General features: G+C 37.5%; 1 protein-coding gene across 3 annotated transcripts in view; it reads left to right on the top strand.

Moving 5' to 3' along the window:
- Window positions 1–21,521, top strand: part of SUPT3H (SPT3 homolog, SAGA and STAGA complex component) — a 443,936-nt gene that overhangs the window by 302,757 nt on the left and 119,658 nt on the right. For all 3 annotated transcript variants that reach the window (XR_003006039.1, XM_024765889.1, XM_024765890.1), the window contains exon 8: window positions 16,470–16,545. Coding sequence is in view for 2 of the 3 variants with exons in the window: in XM_024765889.1 (XP_024621657.1) it covers window positions 16,470–16,545 (76 nt within the window). In the remaining variant the exon portion in view is untranslated. The remainder of the gene's footprint in view (window positions 1–16,469; window positions 16,546–21,521) is intronic.

Here is a 21,521-nt window from a genome sequence, read left to right as displayed (position 1 = left end):
CCCACCACCAAAAAAAAAAAAAAAAAAAATCAATGTCCCCATCCTGCCAGCCAACATTTATGTAAGATGCATAGATTAAAAATGGTGGGCTTCCCTGTGGCGCAGTGGTTGAGAGTCCACCTGCCGATGGAGGGGACGCAGGTTCGTACCCCGGTCCGGGAAGATCCCACATTCCAAGGAGCGGCTGGGCCCATGAGCCATGGCCGCTGAGCCTGTGCGTCTGGAGCCTGTGCTCCTCAACGGGAGAGACCACAACGGTGAGAGGCCTGCATACAGCACACACACACACAAAAAAGGCATTTAAGTACCCGTTGGAGTGAATTGTTTGTCAAGCCCCTTGTCAAGTCACTCACCTTTGCTGAATTGTTTTATGCTATCCCTAATTGTGAATAGGTAAATGGAAGTAAATCTATTTCTTTTTAAACTAGAGCATCTCAGTCTTTCTGGAGTTAGGATAACATTATTGGTTATTTGTTTGACTTAATGTTGTCCTGTCCTTATCCCCTGAACGCACTCCCTGAAGTTAAAAAATATATAAAATAAGTTGCATTTTTAAAAAATGTTGGTGAGTATTGTGAGAAGAGAGAATCCTCACTCTTAAGCTTATCCACGATCCCTCTGACTACTAAAAATCAGGTCTAGAAATCAATATAATAGATCGCATAAATGTGTAATGACTTTTATACTTCAGTCTTAACACCAACATGATGGAGACAGCTGCTTGTCACCCAATATCCATCCTCTCCATCTTTCTTTGTAACAAAACTCTGCTATGTAGCTGGATATATTGCCATCCTAAGTATAACATCCCTCTTCTTACCTTGCAGCTAGGTTTAATCGTACCACAGAGTTGTGGCCAATAAAATATAAGTATAAATATTCTATTGGACTTCTGTTAGTTTTCTTAAAAGGGAAGGGGTACACCTTTTTTCTTATCTTCCTATATTTGATTACTTTATACAGATGTGATATCTGGAGCTTTAGAAGCCACTCTGCATAATGAAAAGAAAGCTACAGCCTATACAATTTTATACATCAGATGTATCTCAGTAAAGCAGGGGAGGGGGTGACGGGGAATGAATGAATGAATGCATAAATACATAAATAAATAAAAGGTGAAAAAAAAAGCCACAGCTTAGAAATGACAGAACAGATGCTGGAAGTGACTGAAGTTCTCACGATGTCAGCAAGCAGTTATGTTAAGCCTGAACTACTTGCCTCCAGAATTCATATATATGAGGAAAAATAAACTTCTGTCTTGATTAAGAAACTATAATTTGTAATCATATTGTATTCAGCCAAAAATATTTAACTAGTAAAACCTGTGAATGAGACCCCTAGGTTGATAAAATTGAGAATATACTTCTAGAAAGGAATTAGTTTCTTAGGGTAGACCTGGTCTGGGTCTTTTACTTAGGGCATTGATTTTTTTCCCCTTTGTTAATTCCAATATAATTGACAAATTAAGTCTATATTTCATATTGAAGGAATATTCTGTCATGTGGCCTGTGATTTTCAAAGAACTGTCATAGCCACAGGACAAGCATTAATATCTTGATGTGTTTCAGCCTAAGTCTCATATTAATTACAAGAGTTTTGTTTATCAAAACTTACCAACATCAAAAGGTTGAAGAAATCACTCACCATTTATTAATATGTTTCCTGCTTAAATTCCAGAGGAAAATACAGGAAAGGATTTGATTTTAGATTTTTTTGTTTGTTATTCAAAATATGCATCCTGCTACTTAAGAAATTAATATACTGGGCTGTAGAAAGTAAGTACCATCTGGCCTGTGTGTTTTTCTACCTTCTCTAAAGAACACTATGCAAAGGAGGGTGTGCAAAGTAACAAGGCATATGCTTCATTTAACTATACTTATGGGATACCTGATGTGGTAAATAGGAGTATTACTTAAAAATTGTATATAAATTTATAAATAGCAAGGTTCTGTTGTATAGCACCAGGAACTATATTCAGTATCCTGTGACAAACCATAATGGAAAAGAGTATGTAAAAGAATATATATGTGTGTGTGTGTGTGTGTGTGTGTGTGTGTGTGTATATGTATGTGTGTGTGTGTGTATATATATGTTTGAGTCATTTTGCTGTACAGAATTAACACAACATTGTAAATCAACTATACTTCAATAAAATTAAAAAAGAAAAAAGTTGTATATAAATCAAATTGTTGTTTATTTCATCATATTGTAAATGTACAAGGAAAGCACCAATATAAAACAACTCTAGAGGACTGCTTTTGTGCTATGAAGAATGTTAGTGTGTTATTTTGTTAAGGTCATCATTAACAAATGTCATCATTCATTTCGATGTTGTCTATGTGTTGTTTGTTTTAAAAATTCACCTCTAACATTTGGGCAATCTGGTTATGAAACCTGTAATATGAAACCCCAGTAATCATTAGCGTTATTGGACTTCTCTAACTGGCTAATTAAATTCTGCTCTCCCCACCTCACTTTCTCCCTGATCCTCCCACGTGGAGCTTTCTTGTTGCTTCTTACTCTTTGGAAGAGAATCATCCAAGACAGATGAGAACATACTTATGTCACTACAGTGCATTCCCCACTTAAAACCTACAAACTGGACTTCCTTGGTGGCGCAATGGTTAGGAATCCGCCTGCCAATGCAGGGGACACAGGTTCGGTGCCTGGTCTGGGAAGGTCCCACATGCCGCAGAGCAACTAAGCCCGTGCGTCACAACTACTGAGCCTGCACTCTAGAGCCCATGAGCCACAACTGCTGAGCCCGCGTGCCACGTACCACAACTACTGAAGCCCACGCACCTAGAGCCCGTGCTCTGCAACGAGAGAAGCCACCACAGTGAGAAGCCCGCACACTGCAATGAAGAGTAGCCCCCGCTCGCCGCAACTAGAGAAAAGCCTGTGTGCAGCAACGAAGACCCAACGCAGCCAAAAATTAAATAAATAAATAAATTTATTAAAACAAAAGAAACCCTACAATCTAACAACACACACACACACACACACACACACACTCACACGCTACATGTTCTCAAAGTATTTAGCCAATGTATTTGTTTCCTTGGCATCATTTTCCTAATCAAGGATGTCAGTCATCACAAAAGAGTACAAAGTCTTTATTATAGAATGACAGTTTTTTAAAATCTTTTACCAAGCTATTACCAAGCATGGTATTATGATCAGAGCATCAGCTTTGGGGTCAGACAGACCTAAGTACTCAAATCATGGTTCCATCCCTTATCTTGTCTAGGGTATCCTTGTTAGTACCCTAGACAAGTTACTTAACATTTCTGATTCTCAGATTCTTTAACTGGAGGCACATCTCAGAACTGTTGGGAAGGATTTGTGAAAACGTATGTAATGTACCTAGTTCAGTGCCCAGCACATGTGAGTTTAAGAAACAGTATCTGTCTTCGACAAAACCTTCTTTATAAAAATGTACAATATGGCTGCATTCCCGTGGATATACATACAAATGGAATATAATTTAGGTACCGTCTTCCTTTCATAGTGACTACAATCAGAACCAGTCAAAGAATTTACAACATATATGAAAGATCAAGTTATTGGGATATCTTTCTAACTTGCTATCTCTCAGTAAAATGACTCAGAAAATGTACAGTGTATCTTCAGAAGGCACTATGTAAGATAATTCCATAACATTTGTCCACTAATATCTTGTTAAATATCTTATGTTAGCATGCATTTCTAAATCTTATCAAAGCCACACATAGCTCAAGTTTTAGGGTTTTCGGAGCCACTAAAGTGGATTTCAGGTAGAATTTTTTAGATTACTGCACATCTTATAGGTGTCTAGAGTTATAACATGGAGTAGCAATCTCCAGTTGAATTCTTTGGATAATTTTACTTGGGCAAAATTTACTTGGATAAGTCTGTCTATGTTCAGGCAGAAAATTTTAGATCTGAGCAAGGAATTTTGTTCTAGAAGTCAAGATGTAGTGGAAAGAGCACTGGTTTTGAAGAAGCAGTCTTAATTCTTCCTAGCAATATGCCTTGCCTTAAGGAAAAGCCACAGAAACTCATCCAAGAACTGAACACACCTGCCCCTGCTTGGCTTTTGAGATCAGAAGGGACAAGAAGTCTTTGGGCTGGTGAGGCTGGGGGAAGAGTACACAGGAACTCTCTGTACTGTTTTTGTAAATTTTCTGTAAATTAGAATTATTTCAAAATTAGAAGTTGTTTTTTAAAAGCCACAGAGGGTCAGTGACATCAGCGTCTTCATCTGTACAATGGTGATAATAGTAATAGCTGAGCTTCCCACCTCACACAGTTGAAAGAATCAGCAAGTAAAGCAATACCTAAAACTCAACAATGCTGCTCTTCTGTGCTGGGTCTTCCTCACTTGAGGTCACCCGTTGTACCACCTCTGATCTTCCATTTTTCTTGCTGCCAAAGTTGTCTTTGTTTCTTTAAAACTTTTGTAGTTACTTCACGTAAGGTGAAGCACTGCCTAACATCACCAGTTACTAAAACAATTCTCCTTTCTTCCTCTCTTTGTAATCCATTCCACACCCTCTGTGGCATGCCTTCTTTAAGCCTTCTTACTGAAAAACCCAGCCTAATGGTCACTGACATTTAATCAAATAACAGTTATGATACATTTACTCATGAGTAAAGGCTGATTTAAATTTGGGCACCAACATCTGAGGATGGGAATTTCATCATCAAATATCTTAATAGAAACCATTTTGTTAAATAACCATAATTATAGGTTTACATTTATGATTCTAGGGGATTTTGCTGTTCTGCATTCTTTGAAGCCCAAGAGGCTGTCATAGCATTCAGGCTGCTTGAAATACTGAATCTAAGTACATCCAGGGCTTCTTCAGGAGATAAGGCCCTACAGGATTTCATCTTTCCAAGGTTTTGAACCCACAATTATCTTAAAGATGATTTCTGGTTTTGTTTTTTTTTTAATTAGGTACAGTTTATTAAGGTAAGAAGTGAAAATAGACATTAATTTTCTTAGTGTGTAGACATTTCTGCTTTTTCCTGTTAATAATTTAGGAATTTTCATTTATTACATTTGAAACAAAAGCAATTTGGATAGCTATGATTTCTCTTGTATTCTCATTATAGTCATATTTGGTCAAGTCTGTTTCTGGGTTTTTTTCAGTGATCACATCTTGGCATAGTCAGGAAGTCCTTTTCTTTTTGTTTGGGGTTAACTCATGCTTGCAGCTACATCAGTCTCTGTGGCAGGTTTCTGTTGATGAACTTGCTCATTTCTGACTCATGAAAACAGCTCAGCCAGTTATGAGAAAAGAAACGTCAGCTTTAAAATGATTAAGAGCATTCTCTTCAGGGGAATAAACAATTTAATTTGGTTTTGTTTCTAATTCTAACTCAGATGGTGTCCAGTTATAAAAGCATATTTTTCCTCTATAACATATTCCCTTGAGAATTTTTCCTAGATTGGTGACTTTGTTTCTTCACTGGTGCATAATGTAATAGACTTCATTATTCCTCTTTTCATAATTTCGTCTTTGTTCTTCTTTAATTTTTAAAGAATGTGTGATTCAGATTTATCATTAAACATGGTTTTTTGTATCCCTATTTATCTCACAGTTTGTTTACAGCAGTATTTTCCTTCAGTTGAAAATTCCTAAATGAAAAGTTAAACCATCTTACTAGAATATCTTCTTACCTAGAGTACTTAAGGTTTACTATATGAAGTGCCAATTTTCTTTTTTGGCTACGTTGGGTCTTCGTTGCTGTGCACGGGCTTTCTCTAGTTGTGGCGAGCGGGGGCTACTCTTCGTTGTGGTGTGTGGGCTTCTCATTGCGGTGGCTTCTCTTGTTGCAGAGCACGGGCTCTAGGCGCGTGGGCTTCGGTAGTTGTGGCATGTGGGCTCAGTAGTTGTGGCGCACGGGCTTAGTTGCTCTGCAGCGTGTGGGATCTTACTGGACCAGGGCTCTAACACATGTCCCCTGCATTGGCAGGCGGATTCTTAACCACTATGCCACTAGGGAAGTCCTGAAGTGCCAAGTTTTTAATTGTGTTATAAACTAAGGGATTGAAGCTATCAACATAAATTATAGGAAGGGGAGACTGTGAACTGGTTATCCTAATCCATCACTGAGCCAGTTATCTCTGCTACTTCTCAACTTTTCTGGCAGCAGTAGTGTAGCTTTGAGATAGGGAGTAAGATTCTGATGAGAGGCGAGGGCAGGTCCTGGTGTATTGGTTCAGAAGGGTTGAAAGAAGCAGCGTTTGTTGTGGTCCCTGTTTTCGGAGCTCTCTTTCGTCCGTGATCCACAGATAAGCGTGTTGTTTTTGCAACAGACCACGATGTCAGAACCAAGGAGGGATTTGATAGAAATGACACATGATTCCATTTTTAAAAGGTCACTCTGACTGGCATGTGGGGATGAGTTGTTCCTTCAGTATCGTGGTCATCCCATGAATCTCACAGGTGAAGTGGCCTCTGTTTTGAAAACAGATGTAGAGGCACAGTGCTTGTTCCTTGAAGGACAGACAGCATAGGGTAGCACAGTGCTTTTCAAGTTCTGCCCTGCAATTTTTGGAGTTACATTGAGAAATATCTTGCAGAGGAGAAGGAAAATTGGAGGCTCTAAGACTCCTTCCCTCCCTTCTATCACCTCTGTTTTAACAGTTTCATTAATGCGGATTCACTGTAAAAAGAGCATAGACTTTGGAGTGAGACAGACCTGGTTTCAGAATGCATGTGCCTTACCTGCTTTGCAAACTTAGATAAGTTACCTAACATATCTGAGCCATAGATGCTTCATTTTAAAAACAGGGATTATATCTGCCCATTGAGATTATTGGAAGAATTGAAAGAGAAAATGAAAGGATGAAGTGTGGCGCCCACACATAGTAGTGAGTCAACCAATGTTAGTCCCCTTCGCCTTAGACTAGTGGTTCTTAACTGGGTGTGATTTTGCCCCCAGTGAGACATTTGGCGATGTTTAGAGACATTTTTGTTTTCACAGCCCACGAAGTGGTGGGCAAATGCTATTGGCATCTAGTGGGTAGAGGTCAGGGTTGCTGCTAAACATCCTACAGGGCATGGGACAGACCCACAACAAAGAATTATTCAGCATAAAATGTCAATAGTGCCAAGATTGAGAAACCCTGCCTTAGAGGTATTAATTTTTATATATAAAAAATATAGAAAAAAGTATTTATGGGTTTGTTCCACTAATATTTATGAAACACTACTATGTGTCAAGCTCTGTAGAGGCTGTGAGGATTTAGCACTGAATAAAATAGACATAGTCTGTGCTGTCAGGGAACTTACATTCTAGTTAAGGAGAGATAGACAATAAACAAATAAGTATATAATGTTACGGTGGCGGATGGTAGTAAGAGCTATGAAGAAAAATGAAGCAAAGTAATGGATAGAGAGTGACCTGGGGGAGCTGCTATTATATTAAGTGGCCATAAGCTGCTTCTCTGATAAGGTGACTTTTGAACAGAGACCTGATGGAAGTGAGGGAGCAAGCCAGAGAGTGATGTGGGGTTAAGATATTCTGGACAGAGTATGATAAATGCAAAGGCCCTGGTGTGGGAAGGTATTTGGCATTTTCAAGAAAGTTCAGGATAGGCCAGTGTGGCTAGAGTGGAGTGAGAAGGGGAGTGGTAGGAGGTGAGATCTGAGAGTAATAGGGAACCAGATGACGTTGGGATTTATAGGCCATTCTGAGGATTTGGGCTTTTCTTCTATGTGTGATGAGAAGCTCTTGGAAGTTTTTGTTTGTTTGTTTTAATTTTTATTTTATATTGGAAGGAATAGATACGTGGAAGTTTTGATCATAAATAGCATGATCTGCTTTTCATTTTTTAAAAGATCACTCTGGCCATTGCGTGGTGAATAGATGGTCAGGGGTGGGGATAGGAGAGGAGGAAGAGTGGAAGCAGGAAGACCCATTAGGAGATTATCGCAGTAATCCAGGGGAGAGATGATGATGATGGCTTGGACCAGAGGAGTGGCAGTGACAGTGGAAGGGCATGAAAAGTAGTTTATTCCAGATATATTTTTAAAGGTAGAGCTCATGGGAAACCATAATTCAAAAAGAGTCATGTACCACAGTGTTCATTGCAGCTCTATTTACAGTAGCCAGGACATGGAAGCAACCTAAGTGTCCATCGACAGATGAATGGATAAAGAAGATGTGGCACATATATACAATGGAATATTACTCAGCCATAAAAAGAAACGAAATTGAGTTATTTATAGTGAGGTGGATGGGCCTAGAGTCTGTCATACAGAGTGAAGTAAGCCAGAAAGAGAAAAACAAATACTGTATGCTAACACATATATATATGGAATTAAAAAAAAATGGTTCTGATGAACCTAGGGACAGGACAGGAATAAAGACACAGATGTAGAGAATGGACTTGAGGACACAGGGACGGGGAAGGGTAAGCTGGGACGAAGTGAGAGAGTGGCATGGACATATACATACTACCAAATGTAAAATAGATAGCTAGTGGGAAGCAGCTGCATCACAGAGGGAGATCAGCTCGGTGCTTTGTGACCACCTAGAGGCGTGGGATAGGGAGGGTGGGAGGGAGATGCAAGAGGAAGGAGATATGGGGATATATGTATACGTATAGCTGATTCACTTTGTTGTAAAGCAGAAACTAACACACCATTGTAAAGCAATTATACTCCAGTAAAGATGTTAAAAAATAATCATATAAATAAAAATAAAGGTAGAGCTCATGGAACTTGCTTAGAGGGAATTAATCAATGAAGTGAACTAAGATAAAAAGTGTTATTTTCACATATAAAAAAAAAAATCCTTGGTGAAAACACTCAGATGTATCACATAGTAGCAACAAAGGGAAGTTCCAAGGGGGACTCTCCCTTGTTCTGTGCAGAGTTCCATGGATCCTTGAAGAGGATGGTGAGGGCCATGCTGCACTGACAGGCTCCCTGCTTCACAGGATTTTATTTTAAAGGTGCCAGACTTTCCCACTATATAAGTGAAGCCAGCCTGCGTTCGGTATGTGTGTTGGACTGCTTGAGAATTTGATTTTGACTAAATCAAAGTGGAAAGGTCTGCAGCTCTCACTCAAGGTTAAAGAGAAAGTATGAATTAAATTTTGTGCAATAGTTGCTTTATATACATATTTTCCAGTTGTAAAGTTTTACCCTAAATGACCAAAATATTTAACTGTATCCTTGTACATTTGCTAGACTCCAAAGTTATGTCGACTCATCTGGATATTACATAAACCTATGAGAATTTTTAGGACTATTATTCAGAATACCTAAAGAGCCTACATACATTAACCTGATATGTTCACTTTTGGATATACAGCCAAATAGAAACCACAGAAAAGGGTTATAGCACCCTCAGTCAGGAACATAAAAAAGGAGCCAGTCTTCTATCACTTTAAAGAACTAGCTTGGGCAGAAACACATAGCTTTTTATATTATTTGCCAACTTAGTTATTACAGAGCATGTTTACAATTTCAGAAAAACATCAGTAAAAATTAGTACTAATACTACGTGAGGGTTTACAACTAAACATGGGATTAGGTTGTTTGGTACTAAGTTATTGGAAAAAAGTGATACTTTTCTTAGCACACATTTTATCCCAAGACAGGAAATATTTTATTGGGAAAAGTTCTCCCCACTACTAGCTTAATAAATTCAGATTAAAAAATTTGAAGCAGGCATTACCCCAGTTTGAAGTGTAGTATTTTGATTTTTAATAACAACTGTATTTTCCTTATATAACCAATCATGCTCATTCTTCATAGTTTAAAATATATAGAAAAGAAAAAAACTCCTGGGTTAACATTAATATATTTAGACCCAACGAGTATAGACCCAAAAAAATCCAATATTTTGAAACAACTCTATTATGAACTAATGTCACAAATATCCTTTTGTGTGTTTCTCAATCACTGATGCTTTGTACTTGCTGAGAATTACTCACTTATGTTTAGCACAAAATTCCTTTTAAATCCCTTGAATGTTCTCTTAGAGTCTACAGCTATTTCCTTGGGAAACTTCATATAGCTATTACAATGCATTCTTAATACCTTGGACACATAAAACTGGTGGATTATAAAAGTCACTCTGGGGGAGCAAATCAACACCAACGGAAACCTTTATTTTTAGGCTAGGAAATATATTGTATTTTTATTCAGTTAGAAAATTCTGGGTCAAACTTAAATGAACTTTTGATTTCAAGATTACATCAGTCAGAATTCCGAGTTGGCTCCCTTAACATTGCAGTAACATTCTCCTTTCTCTCCCTCTTGCACTATATCTCACGGAGAACATATATCCAAGCCTCTGCTACCTCTCTGTGATTTTCTGCCTCTTGAGTAACCACTTTGATTATTTTACTGCATATGGACATTTATTTAATGACCTTCTGTAAGTCAAACGAGATTTCTTTACTTTCAAAAATCTTTTCTTTCCTGATTGTAATTCAGTTAAGAAAAAAATTTTAATTACTGCAATGTGTACCTGAAAAAGTAAAAGTTCCCTATAATGTTACCCCCGAGATTAATACTATTAAAAGCATAATGTTTATACTTCCAGATGTTTGCATACGTGTATGTGTGTCGCATGTGCACGCTTGTGTGTTTAAATGTAAATGGGATCAAGGTACATACATTCTGATTCTCAACTTGCTTTTTTCAGTTAATAATACATTCTCGCAGCTATAATCTCTGAGGGGAGACAGAAGTAGGACACACAGAAAAGAGCAGGGGTATGATGTTATCTAGAAGAACATGTATGATTCGGAAGAGAGGAATCAATGTGACCTGGAATCTTGAGCGAAAAGTTGCTAGAGGAGGTGGTACTTATGCTGAAAGGGAAGGAGTTAAATTACCATGGGGATGGAAGAGGGGGTGTCCAGCACAATCATGAGGGAGGGGCAGGGGACAGCAAAACATGGCAGATGTGACAAAGAGTAACCTTTGTGCCAAGGTCTTTTCTCTTTGTTTTTACTTAAAGTAATTGTACCCAGATGGGTTGGGAGAGTTAAAATATTTGGAAGGAACCAGCAGAAACCTGTTGCAGTACTCCAGGCCCAAAACGGTGAGCACTGCAGTGGGCATTAAAAGCAGGGGAATCTACCACATGTTCTGAGGGAGACTCACCTAACTCTTGGGTAGGGGAATCTAGTAAATTACAAACTGACCCAGCAAGCCGAGCCAACACTCACCTGCGTACCGGGTTGCCTCTGCAATGATCCAGATAAGCCCTAAAACCTTTTTGGACCTCAGCTTCCTTATCTACAGTGAGTTGGAGGTGTATGAGGTTTCCAAGGTGCTTCAGCATTCTATCACGTTTACTGATCTGTGAATATCCTTCTGCTGTGGACCACAGCATACATGAACATACATAAACATTCCACAGTTCACATGTTGTCACATTGCTGGATGCTGCTGCAACCACTCTGTATGAAGTTTTCAAGTTCAGCAACCATTTCCTGCCTAACGTGAGGTATTTGGTAGATTACCATTGACATTTGGCCTTTTCCATGCAGAAAAGACTTTGCATTTCAATTGTAAGACTTCTAGGTGGAATCAAAATAAGATTTTTTTTTTAAATTCAAGGTGGAAGTGAAAGCAGATGAAAACTTTCATCTTGGTTTAAAAGTTATGTTCTGTGATTCTGTGTTGCTGAAGAAAGTCATGTGTCTTGAGAAGCTGCCAAGAGGTACGCCAGCACATAGTTTCTATAACCTTTACGTATGCTTCAGTGAAAGCATGCAGAGAATTTAAATGAAACTGCATGCTGCAGAAGTAATCCAGCCTCATACCTCAAACTGATATAGGCAGGGGCAAATGGTGATTGTCACTGCTGTCCTTGAAAGTATTTTTCAAAGATACAGCAATTTCACATCCACTGACATAAAAACTTATCACTAAAAATTTAAATTAACAATTATATACTGGCAGACTGTTGTGTTCAGGTATTGAACCAACAAATTATACTACATACTGCATTTGTAGGGATATTTGCTCCCCTGTTTTCATTTAGGTAAGACCCAGAAAGTAAGTTTATCTGACATGGAATTGTGCCTTCTGTTTTGCAATAACCAGAAAGACCTGTAACCTTGATAATGAAATGAATGACTATAGCATAACTATTCTCTATTACCTTTTTTTTGAAGTTATTTCAATTAAATTTTGAAATATTGTTGGGTATTTGGAAAATTTTAGGAATAATTCTTTCAAAGGTAATGCATCCATGTATGCCGCTACATGGTAATACTTTGCTATGTTGTAGTATTAGTGAGGTTCAATTTCAGAGAAGCCTCTGAGTTATTAGCATATTTTTAGGAGCGTTCAGAAGCACTGCTGATAGCTAAAGAAAGCCACGAGTGGGTAGAAGCACCAGATTAAGCAGAAGACGAACTGGACTTGCAGATGCAAAAGCATGAGTAATCCAGAGATGACCTGACATTTATGTGGCAGTCTGAGATCATCCTCATGTGAGGATGTTCAGGAAGAATAAAAGCTGTGATTAACCTGATGTGATTATTTAGTGATGCACCTCAGAATAGGTCATTCAGTAAAGACCAACCCAAGTTTTACTTCTCACTTTGCCTCTTTATTAACTATATACTTTAATTTTTTTTTTTCTTTTTTTTGCTTCTCTACATCTGAGCGTGCTCAAGCTCAACTTCTAAAATGGAACTATGGAAAAAAACTGTTTATCTTAAAGGTTATCGTGCTGCTCTATGTAAAGAGTAGGCATTGTTATTCTGGTCATGCTATTTTATTAGGCTTATGATTTTTTTCCCGCTTGAATCTTTTTCCAGAGATTTCTCAAAGTTCCAGGATAGAAAAGGACGGCCACTGTGTACTTTAGTGTGAATTACAGAGGGTGATCTGAAGAGAGGCAGAAGGGAGGTGGATTTAGGACAACACAGAAAATAAGAGCCAGCCTCAGTTCATTGTTGGCCAGTGTCTTGTTTATTATGGGTCTTTGGCTTAAAAAACTGTCTACCCTCTCTGGAATTTGTACAGTTTGATTACAAATATTACAGTTACTGTTTTGAGATCAGCCATCAAGGATTTATATGCATTTCTTCTGCCTCAATCTACCCATCCATCTGCCCAGTCGTTCACAGCCAGCAAATGTTTACCGAGGCCCAGGTAAATCCAAGCTAAGAAATCTCAGCCAACACTGAGAACACTGAGATTATAGAAGCAAAATATAGTTACTATCTTTGAAGAATACACAGTCCATGAAGATGAGGTATTTTCTGACTTTCCCGGTATTTAAGGTGATAGTGTAAGATCAGGAGATAATGTAATCAGATGCTGAATGACTTGGATGCTTTTATGAGACCAAATTTGTCCCATTTTTTTGGTTATTTGAAACAAGTCTGGGGGAAGAGACTTAGCAGGAGGAGCGGATCTGAACCATCCTCATCATCATCAAGTCCCAGTTAGCGTCTCTGATTGCCTGTTGAGCGCACTTGACCGTGCTGTGAATAGCATGCGTGCCCGGTGACATGCAGTGTATATTCTGAGGACATTAGTAGGAGTGCTTCCCAACCTCTTTTATGTCATGGCACGCATAGAAAATGATAACATTTACCAGCCTGGGGTTTCTGCTGCCTCAGCCTTGTGAGGCATCCAGAAGGTTGAGGGGGAACAGTATCCCACCTGTGACGTGTTTGCAGCACCCCCGTGTACTGTCAGGTACATTACAGTTTGTACACTCTGTACTAGGCTATCCCCAGATCTGCCTTCTTTGCTGATCCAGGGCCTCACTAATTTCATTTTCTCGTGAACAGTTTGGGCATGTTAGTTACAGTGGCTCCATAATACCTTTTAGTAAGATAATGTAGAGTTTAGAGGATCCCAAAGAAAAATATTGGAGTAAAAAATTACTGTATGTTAGAGACAGCTCTTTATAATGAAAATAGGCTTCCTCAAGGAATTGAGAGTCCTGGGCTTCAGTTCTAACTTGGTCACCTTTCACAGATCATTTCCCTCCGAACCTTAATTTCCTTATCTTTAAAAGAGAGAGATTGAACAAGGTGAACGTTATGTTGCTCTCTAGCCGTGATTTTGTAACTGCCTGTAAACCTTTGCAGTTGAGTCAACTGCTTCACATCGTGTGTCCGCTGTATGCTAGGCGCTTGGTGAATAATTTCTACGCATACCCTAGCAGCTTCACGGGGCTCCCGAGATCAAAGGTTACTGCGTAGAGGCTAGAGGACTTAAAATACATCAACTTAACATAACGATGGATACATGTCATATATTTGTCCAAACTCATAGAATGTACACCACCAAGGATGAACCATAATGTAACCTGTGGATTTGGGGTGACAGTGATGTGGCAGTGTAGGTTCATCAGTTGTAACAAGCGCACCGCTCTGCTGGGGGTGTTGGTAATGGGGAGGCTCTGCGCGTGGGGGAGCATGGGGTATTTGGGAGCTGTCTGTACCTCCTTCTTAATTTTACTGTGAACCTAAAACTATTCTAAAATATAAATCTTTAAATATGAAAAAATAAATAAATAAAATAAAATACATCAACCATCTAAGCTATCTTAAGAATGTATACAGAAGCCAAATCTTGAATGTCCAATTTTTGGAGGAAAGTTAGTATTAAGAATCTCCTCAGGAACCTTCTTTTTCCGTAGTCGTCTGATTCCTTTCTGTCTAGCATGTGTTTGGTGGATGAGGCTGCCTAGCTGGAGAGTAGCAGAGAAGACCTGGAGGAACGCATGGATAATGAAGGATTTGGCTGCACTATAGCCATTTGCCTGCATCACAGACCAAGATGGTAGCATTTGTTTATTCCACAAATGTTTTATTGCCCATTTACCATGTGTCAGATATTTTTTAGGAGCTAGAAATTCAAACCTGAGAGATTCCTGCTATAGTCAGACACAGACAGTCAGATGCACATACAGACATGCATATGTAATATGTACATACATTAAAGATATCAGTCTCAGAGGTTTTTTGTTTTAATAAACACACTAGTAACTGATTTGTCATGTTCAAAACACATAAATTATCCCTTCCTTACTTCCTGTTTTCCATTAGCAAACATTTATTGAGTCAAGTATCAGATACATTAAAAAGGACAGAACTAAATCATGCATTCATATATCAAAAAATACTTCTGAGTACATAAAAATTTATCCAGTAATATACCCTTAAGGAAACATGATGTTCCAGATACATACACAACAGGATACATGTACACATACAACACATACATATACCTGCACGTGTGTGGGAGTAATATTTACTTGTACGTGTTCAAAAAGGGTACTTGAACCTAGAGAATAAATAAACAGGAGAAGTCTGGGTTTGTGTCAACACATATATGTGTTTGTGAATATGTGTGGAGGAGGTTAGGAAGGAAAAGGTGGAGGGGAGAGAAGGAAGGGAAAAAATAATCAGTGGTCTTAGAAGGAACCACAGTAGTTAGTAAATTTTGCCTTAATTCCCACCCCCCATCTATCTTTTCTCTATGGAGCTGCAGCTAGTGTGCCATTATTCATTCAACTGATAGATCATTGGAATTAAATTGTCTACTCACCCAAATCAAACAAGATGAAAAAGAATAATTTCAGTTTTAAAAAAATACAAAAAGATCCGTAGACGTTAGAAGTGGTGCTTATGTATTCCACCAACTGTGATAAAGAAAACTTGCTGAAAGTCCTTCCAAAGCAGAAAAAAATTTTAAATCTCAGGGAATTTTTTTTCCTTTACTGGCCAGAAACTCATTCCAAGAAGTACCAGCCTGTCTCATTTCAAAATGCTTCCCTTGCCAAGGAAGCGGAAGCGGTCATATTCTTTCCCACCAAACTATGGGTGAATTAGAATTATCCTACCTCTTGTGGGACAATGAAGCAGCAAACATCTGCTATACTGAATCCAAAAACCCACGAATGAAACTATACCAAACTGTGAATCATACCTGGACTCCGATTAAAGGATTTGTGTTGTGTTTACCTTTTTCTTTATTTTCTTTGCAATTTAAAATATGGATTTGTTAGCTCTGGCTCTATGTTCTAACTGAGGGGAAATATATGGATTCCATTCGTTGACTCCTATTTTAACATTGAAAAATCCCAGCTTTAAGGCAGATAGGCGATAAGAGTTCATAACAAATTTTCTGTTTGATTTGTTACACCTCACAGTTTTCTTTTTCTTCAAGAGTGTGGTACAGTTAAAGAAAATTTAGAAGTGCACAGTCTTAAGAAGTGAGGTCCTTTAGTTTTTTCTTCCACTGTAATAAAAATAACAGAGGACTGGAAAATGGTTTCAAAACTTTATCTCCAAGAGAAACAAGCTTCAAAACTACTGTTATCATAATTTTATGTATCATGGTATTTATGGTGGTACTAAACTATTCACCTAGAGTAAGAGAAGGAAATGGAACTTCAGTTCTGGGTTTTAGCTGTGAAAACATAAAAGTCTACTTGCTTTAAAAATTGTGTGTCTTTTTATTTTTATCTATTAGAGAGCAGAAAGACAAACTCGAATTATGGATTCAGCTCAATATGCAGAATTCTGTGAAAGTCGACAGTTAAGTTTCTGTAAGTAAGCATTTAACTTTGCTTCATTATACTCTTGAGATTATGTGTTACAGATACACTAAAGTACAGCAACATCTGTGTTCCTTAGAAATTGGTGAGTTTAATACATATATGCATAGTTGTAACTATTATGGAAACAGCCTCTGCATTGTAGGGGAGCCTATAAAAGGTTTTACCCCACTCTGCTGTTTTGCAGTTAATAGTGTTAAGAGGTTTTTAAGGGTGCTGGTAATACACAGAGAGCCACGTTAATTATTCACATTACTTTTAGTCAGAAAAATTCCAATTTTTGTAATATTCCCATTTAAATTTCTTTTTTGGTTTCTTAGTCATTTTTACACTAGCATTGCTGATTGTACTTGACCCATAATGGACTGTAGTAGTACAGTCATGACATTTAAAAACCCCTAATAGTAATAAATACCAAACTTTCCCTTCATGTGTACATTCTCATATTACCACAATAGAACATACCAACATAAACAGTCTCTTCCATCTTTGTCTGTAAGCTCCTGCTGTGGCGTGCATTCCACGTTAGCAAATTCGTTAGTCCACGCTCTTGTACCTATGGCAAAATGAGTGCTGTCCCACCCCTGCACACAGCTTGCTAAGAATAAAGGCTCTTGATAAATAGTGGGCTAGATTGTGTACAAAACATCCTTACAGCAACAGTTCAGTGATGACTAAGACTCTCGGGGTGATGGTCAAAGCGTAAGTGTGATGAAAAGTCCAGTTAAAAATATGACAAAGTAGCACATGACCCTAATCTGGGGGATCATGGACACAATGGTGTCTTTAAACGAAAAGCTATTATGTGGTCACAATAACAATGTATTTGATTTGGAAAAAGAAAATGAGAGCTTCATTTATAGATCATAAAGTGCAAATAAATGACACATTTCAAGTACTGCCTCATGTAAATGTCAGTAAAATATAGGAAAACATGTTTGGGAAGATTTTTTTTCCCTAACTAAATATACTTTGCAGCCTGACTAACAATTTGGCATCATACATCTGTGAAGCATTAAGTAAATGACACTTCAGATCATGGCAATTTCAGCAAATGAGAGGTTTTTGTATTGTAAATTTTAGGTTTAAAAATGGCATTCAAGTCTTTTATAAGCATAAATCTCCATTTTATAAAGTAACATTTGGTGCTATTGAACTATTTTTTTAAATCATATTTTAAATTTAATTTATTTAAAGGAACAGAAGTGCTATTTCACACTAAAACATGTAGTCATTGATGCGTCCTAATACATCTTTTGTTTAAAAATCTGATTTTTATAACAATTTTTTGATTCATAACTTAGTAGAGTAAAAATTAATATATTCCATTTCTGTATAAAATAATTGTAGTATAAAGAGTATCTTATGCGTAGGTTTTTTTTCTTTAAAGAAGAGGGATTTGGGCATTTAAAAATATTTCTTTATTTGGTACCCATAAGTGCTTCATCATGAAACCTTCGTGGAAGAATCTGTTTTATTATATGCCACAATACTGTCGTTGGGAATGCTCAGTCCAAGGGGGTCAGCAATTCCAGAACCAGACTCTTTGCATTCCTTACCTGATAGATTACCAAGATATAGGAATTGTGATCCAGCCATTTGTGTCTTTTTAAATATCTGATCATAGCACTCATTAGTTGAGACTACTGGTGTACTTTAAAATAACATGTCTATAACTTTATAGGCTGAGGGTAAGTTGTAAAACCAGGACACTGATCATGTTCACCAGCGTTTTGTTTTTACATTTACGTAAGTCAGATAGTCATTTCCCTTAAAGTCTTTTAAAGTCTGATATTAATTCACAAAGCTTTAATTTAGTTATAATTTGATAAACCTGTTTCCAGTCCTTTCAACCTGTTGTTTTATGTGTGGATTTTGTAAACAAATACCTAAATTTTCTTTTCAGTTAATCTGGGAGTCTCTTTGTATTTCAATTGATGAGTTTAATTTATATGTATTTAAATACTTACACATTTGGGTTTATATATGCTGTCTTATTTTGTTTTCAATTTACTGTGCTTTTTTATTTGGTTTTCCTCCTTTTCTTTGGATTGATTGGGTTTTCTTCCTTTTCTTTGGATTGATTGGGTTTTCTTCATTCCATTTTTCATCAACCAGTTTGTATATTATATATTCTGTTGCTGTTATTTTAGTTGCTCTCCTTAATTTTTCTAAAGTACACCCTGACTTAAAATTTTTTAAGTTGGTAACTACAGGCATACCTCGTTTTATTGCTCTTTGCTTTATTGTGCTTCACAGATAGTGTGTTTTTTTAGGAATTGAAGGTTTGTGGCAACCCTGCATCAAGCAAGTCTATTGGTGCCATTTTTCAAACAAGATTATTATTTTTTTCAAACAGGATTATTTTTAATTAAGCTATTTTTTTAGACATAATGTTATTTTACACTTAGTAGACTACAGTATAGTGTATATATAGCTTTTATATGCACTGGAAAACCAAAAAATATGTGTAACTCACTTTATTGCAATATTTGATTTATTGTGGTGGTCTGGAACCAAACCCACAGTATCTGTTAGGTATTCCTGTAACTAAACTTCCCTTCTCAGTCTAATTTTGTTTTTCCCAAGCCTCCGTAAGTGCTTAAAGCACTCATTTTTGTCTTAAAAATGGCTTTATTTTGCCCTCATACTTAAATGATAGTTTAGTTAAGTAGGAAATTGTACATTAATAGTTATTGGTTAAAACATGATTCCATTGTCTTTTAGCCTCTGTCGTTGGTTAGAAATCTGATGTCTACTTGTTTAATGTTTTCCCTGTGGGAGAAAGAAAGAGAATGAAGATATACCCTCGGGTATATGGGGAAATGAACAGGCTGGCAATCAGTAGCCGATCAATAAATATGTATAAAAGAAAAGAAAGAAGGAGCCCCTACTATAGAAGTTTCCAGGGAAAACCATGCCCTCTGAGGAAGGTTATTTTCGATTTATTCAAGGAACAGTGATTGTGAAGAGATAGAAGTTGCAGAAGGTTTTCTTCGAAGTGGAATGAGCATTACAGAGGGCTTTGCGGGAAGGATCAGGAATGGAAAGGCTGGCAAGAAGGGATGTGGTAGAAATAATTAAATAGTGTGCAGGGATGAGAGGATGGAATATTGAGAGGAACCTGAATTTTGCCATTGATCACTGATGAGAAAGATAAAGTGTATGAGAATTGACAACCTTAAATTTCCATATGAAATTATTAAGTAAAGTAGTTTTATTTCCAGCACAGGCTGAAAACTCAGGTTGCGTCAGAAAGAGGATAATCCCAGGAATTTTTGACCTTTGGTCAGGATTCTATTTAGACTGTTGATCAATTTCCAGGATTACCCTTTCTCCTGATATATTGAGAAGAGGGGTGAAGGAAAAGGAACTCATTCAGTTTCATGCCCCCTTACTTCTGGTGAAAACAAACTATCATAACTAAGAGTATCTGTGCCTCTTCTTTTTGGAACCAGCGTCACCCTGGAAAGGTCCATCTCTGAAACAGTCCTCCACGTGACAGGGAGGGAATTAGCTCAGAGAACCCTCACCTGGAAGACTGCTGGCATAGTAGTAACCCAAGTGGTCTTATGCATCTTTTTTGATGTATGGAAAAGTTTGGACCCTACCCTTTTATTAAAGGAATATCTTTCATTTATTCATTCATTCATTCATTTCTTCCTTCTAGAAATATTTATGGTGAGTGTGCTAATGTCAGGCACTATTCTGGGTGCTGGGATACCATGGTGGACCCATGGTCCTCACCTCTGCATTCTCAGTACGTAAGACCTAGTGAGAAAGCTGATGATTCTGTTGCTTAGGTAGGCAGATCTGACAGAATACCAAGAACTCTTCTTTCCCTTACTTTTAAAATAAAGTGTTTAGAGCACAGTCACAAAATACCTGTTTCCACGTTGCTGTCTGCAAGGGGAGAAGTGAACAGGGTACGTTTTACTGATCTTGCCAAATTGCTGCTGTTGACTTGAACTTCAGAAGTATCCCACAGATGTTAACCAAGTGTTTGTGAGCTATTGCAGCTTACTAGTTAGATGGAATGTTGCATGTCAGAGAGCACTGGGAAGATTGGTTACTTTAGGGAGATAGCTTTAAGCGGGATTATCATAATTCTGCCACAGCTGACAGCTTTGGATATGTGCTTCGATAGCAGGACTTAATGTCTCCTGTGATTTATTTCACAGAAAGCTCTTCTGTATGTGGAATCCATGAAGACTTTATCTATAAGGATCAAAACATCATGCTTGGAGTTACTGTTAAGTGTTTTATAGACCTGTGGGACCAGATTAATCAAAAGAATAATCATTGGATTTTTAAAAAGATGATTATGTTATAGATATGATAAAATCTTCACCATCAATCTTTTCCCTCTGGGTCACTAGTTAAATTAGTAATATCTAATGAAGGACCTATGTCAAGTTAGATTCTGCTTAGCACTGTGGTGGTTTAGAGATACTTACCAGAAGGTTCCATATGTGCTTGGTACTGTTAGGTGTGCAGAGAGACGTGACGCATGGTGTTGGTCCACAAAAAACTTGTAATGTGGCTTGAGAAATTATAAGCAGACACAAAAGGATCTCTGATGATATAAGTGTTCAGTAAATGACTAGAGTTGAGGATGTATACCTTTGGCTTGTATGGGCAGGATTCGTATGAGTGAAACAGAGTGATAGAGAATCCCATGCAGTGGTGAACACAGAGGATTATACTCAAGGCCGGTGACATTTTAATAGGGAATAATATAAAGGTAGGTTGGAATCAGTCTGGGTGGTTGTGAGAGTCAGGCTTAAGAATCTGGACATCTTTGCAATCAGGAAAATGTAACCACAGATTTAGATCAGGCCAGATATCAGTTTATTCTATTTAAGTCTAAATTCACAACTTTGAGCCTCTTCAAGTAATAGATACATTTTGAAAGGTATTAAAAATACAATTTCTATATGTTCCTTTTTTTTTTTTTTTTTTTTTTT

The sequence above is a fragment of the Neophocaena asiaeorientalis genome, unplaced genomic scaffold (genome assembly GCF_003031525.2).
Source record: "Neophocaena asiaeorientalis asiaeorientalis breed wild unplaced genomic scaffold, Neophocaena_asiaeorientalis_V1.1 scaffold46, whole genome shotgun sequence".
Lineage (NCBI taxonomy): Eukaryota > Metazoa > Chordata > Mammalia > Artiodactyla > Phocoenidae > Neophocaena > Neophocaena asiaeorientalis.
This window is presented reverse-complemented; position numbering and strand designations above follow the sequence as displayed.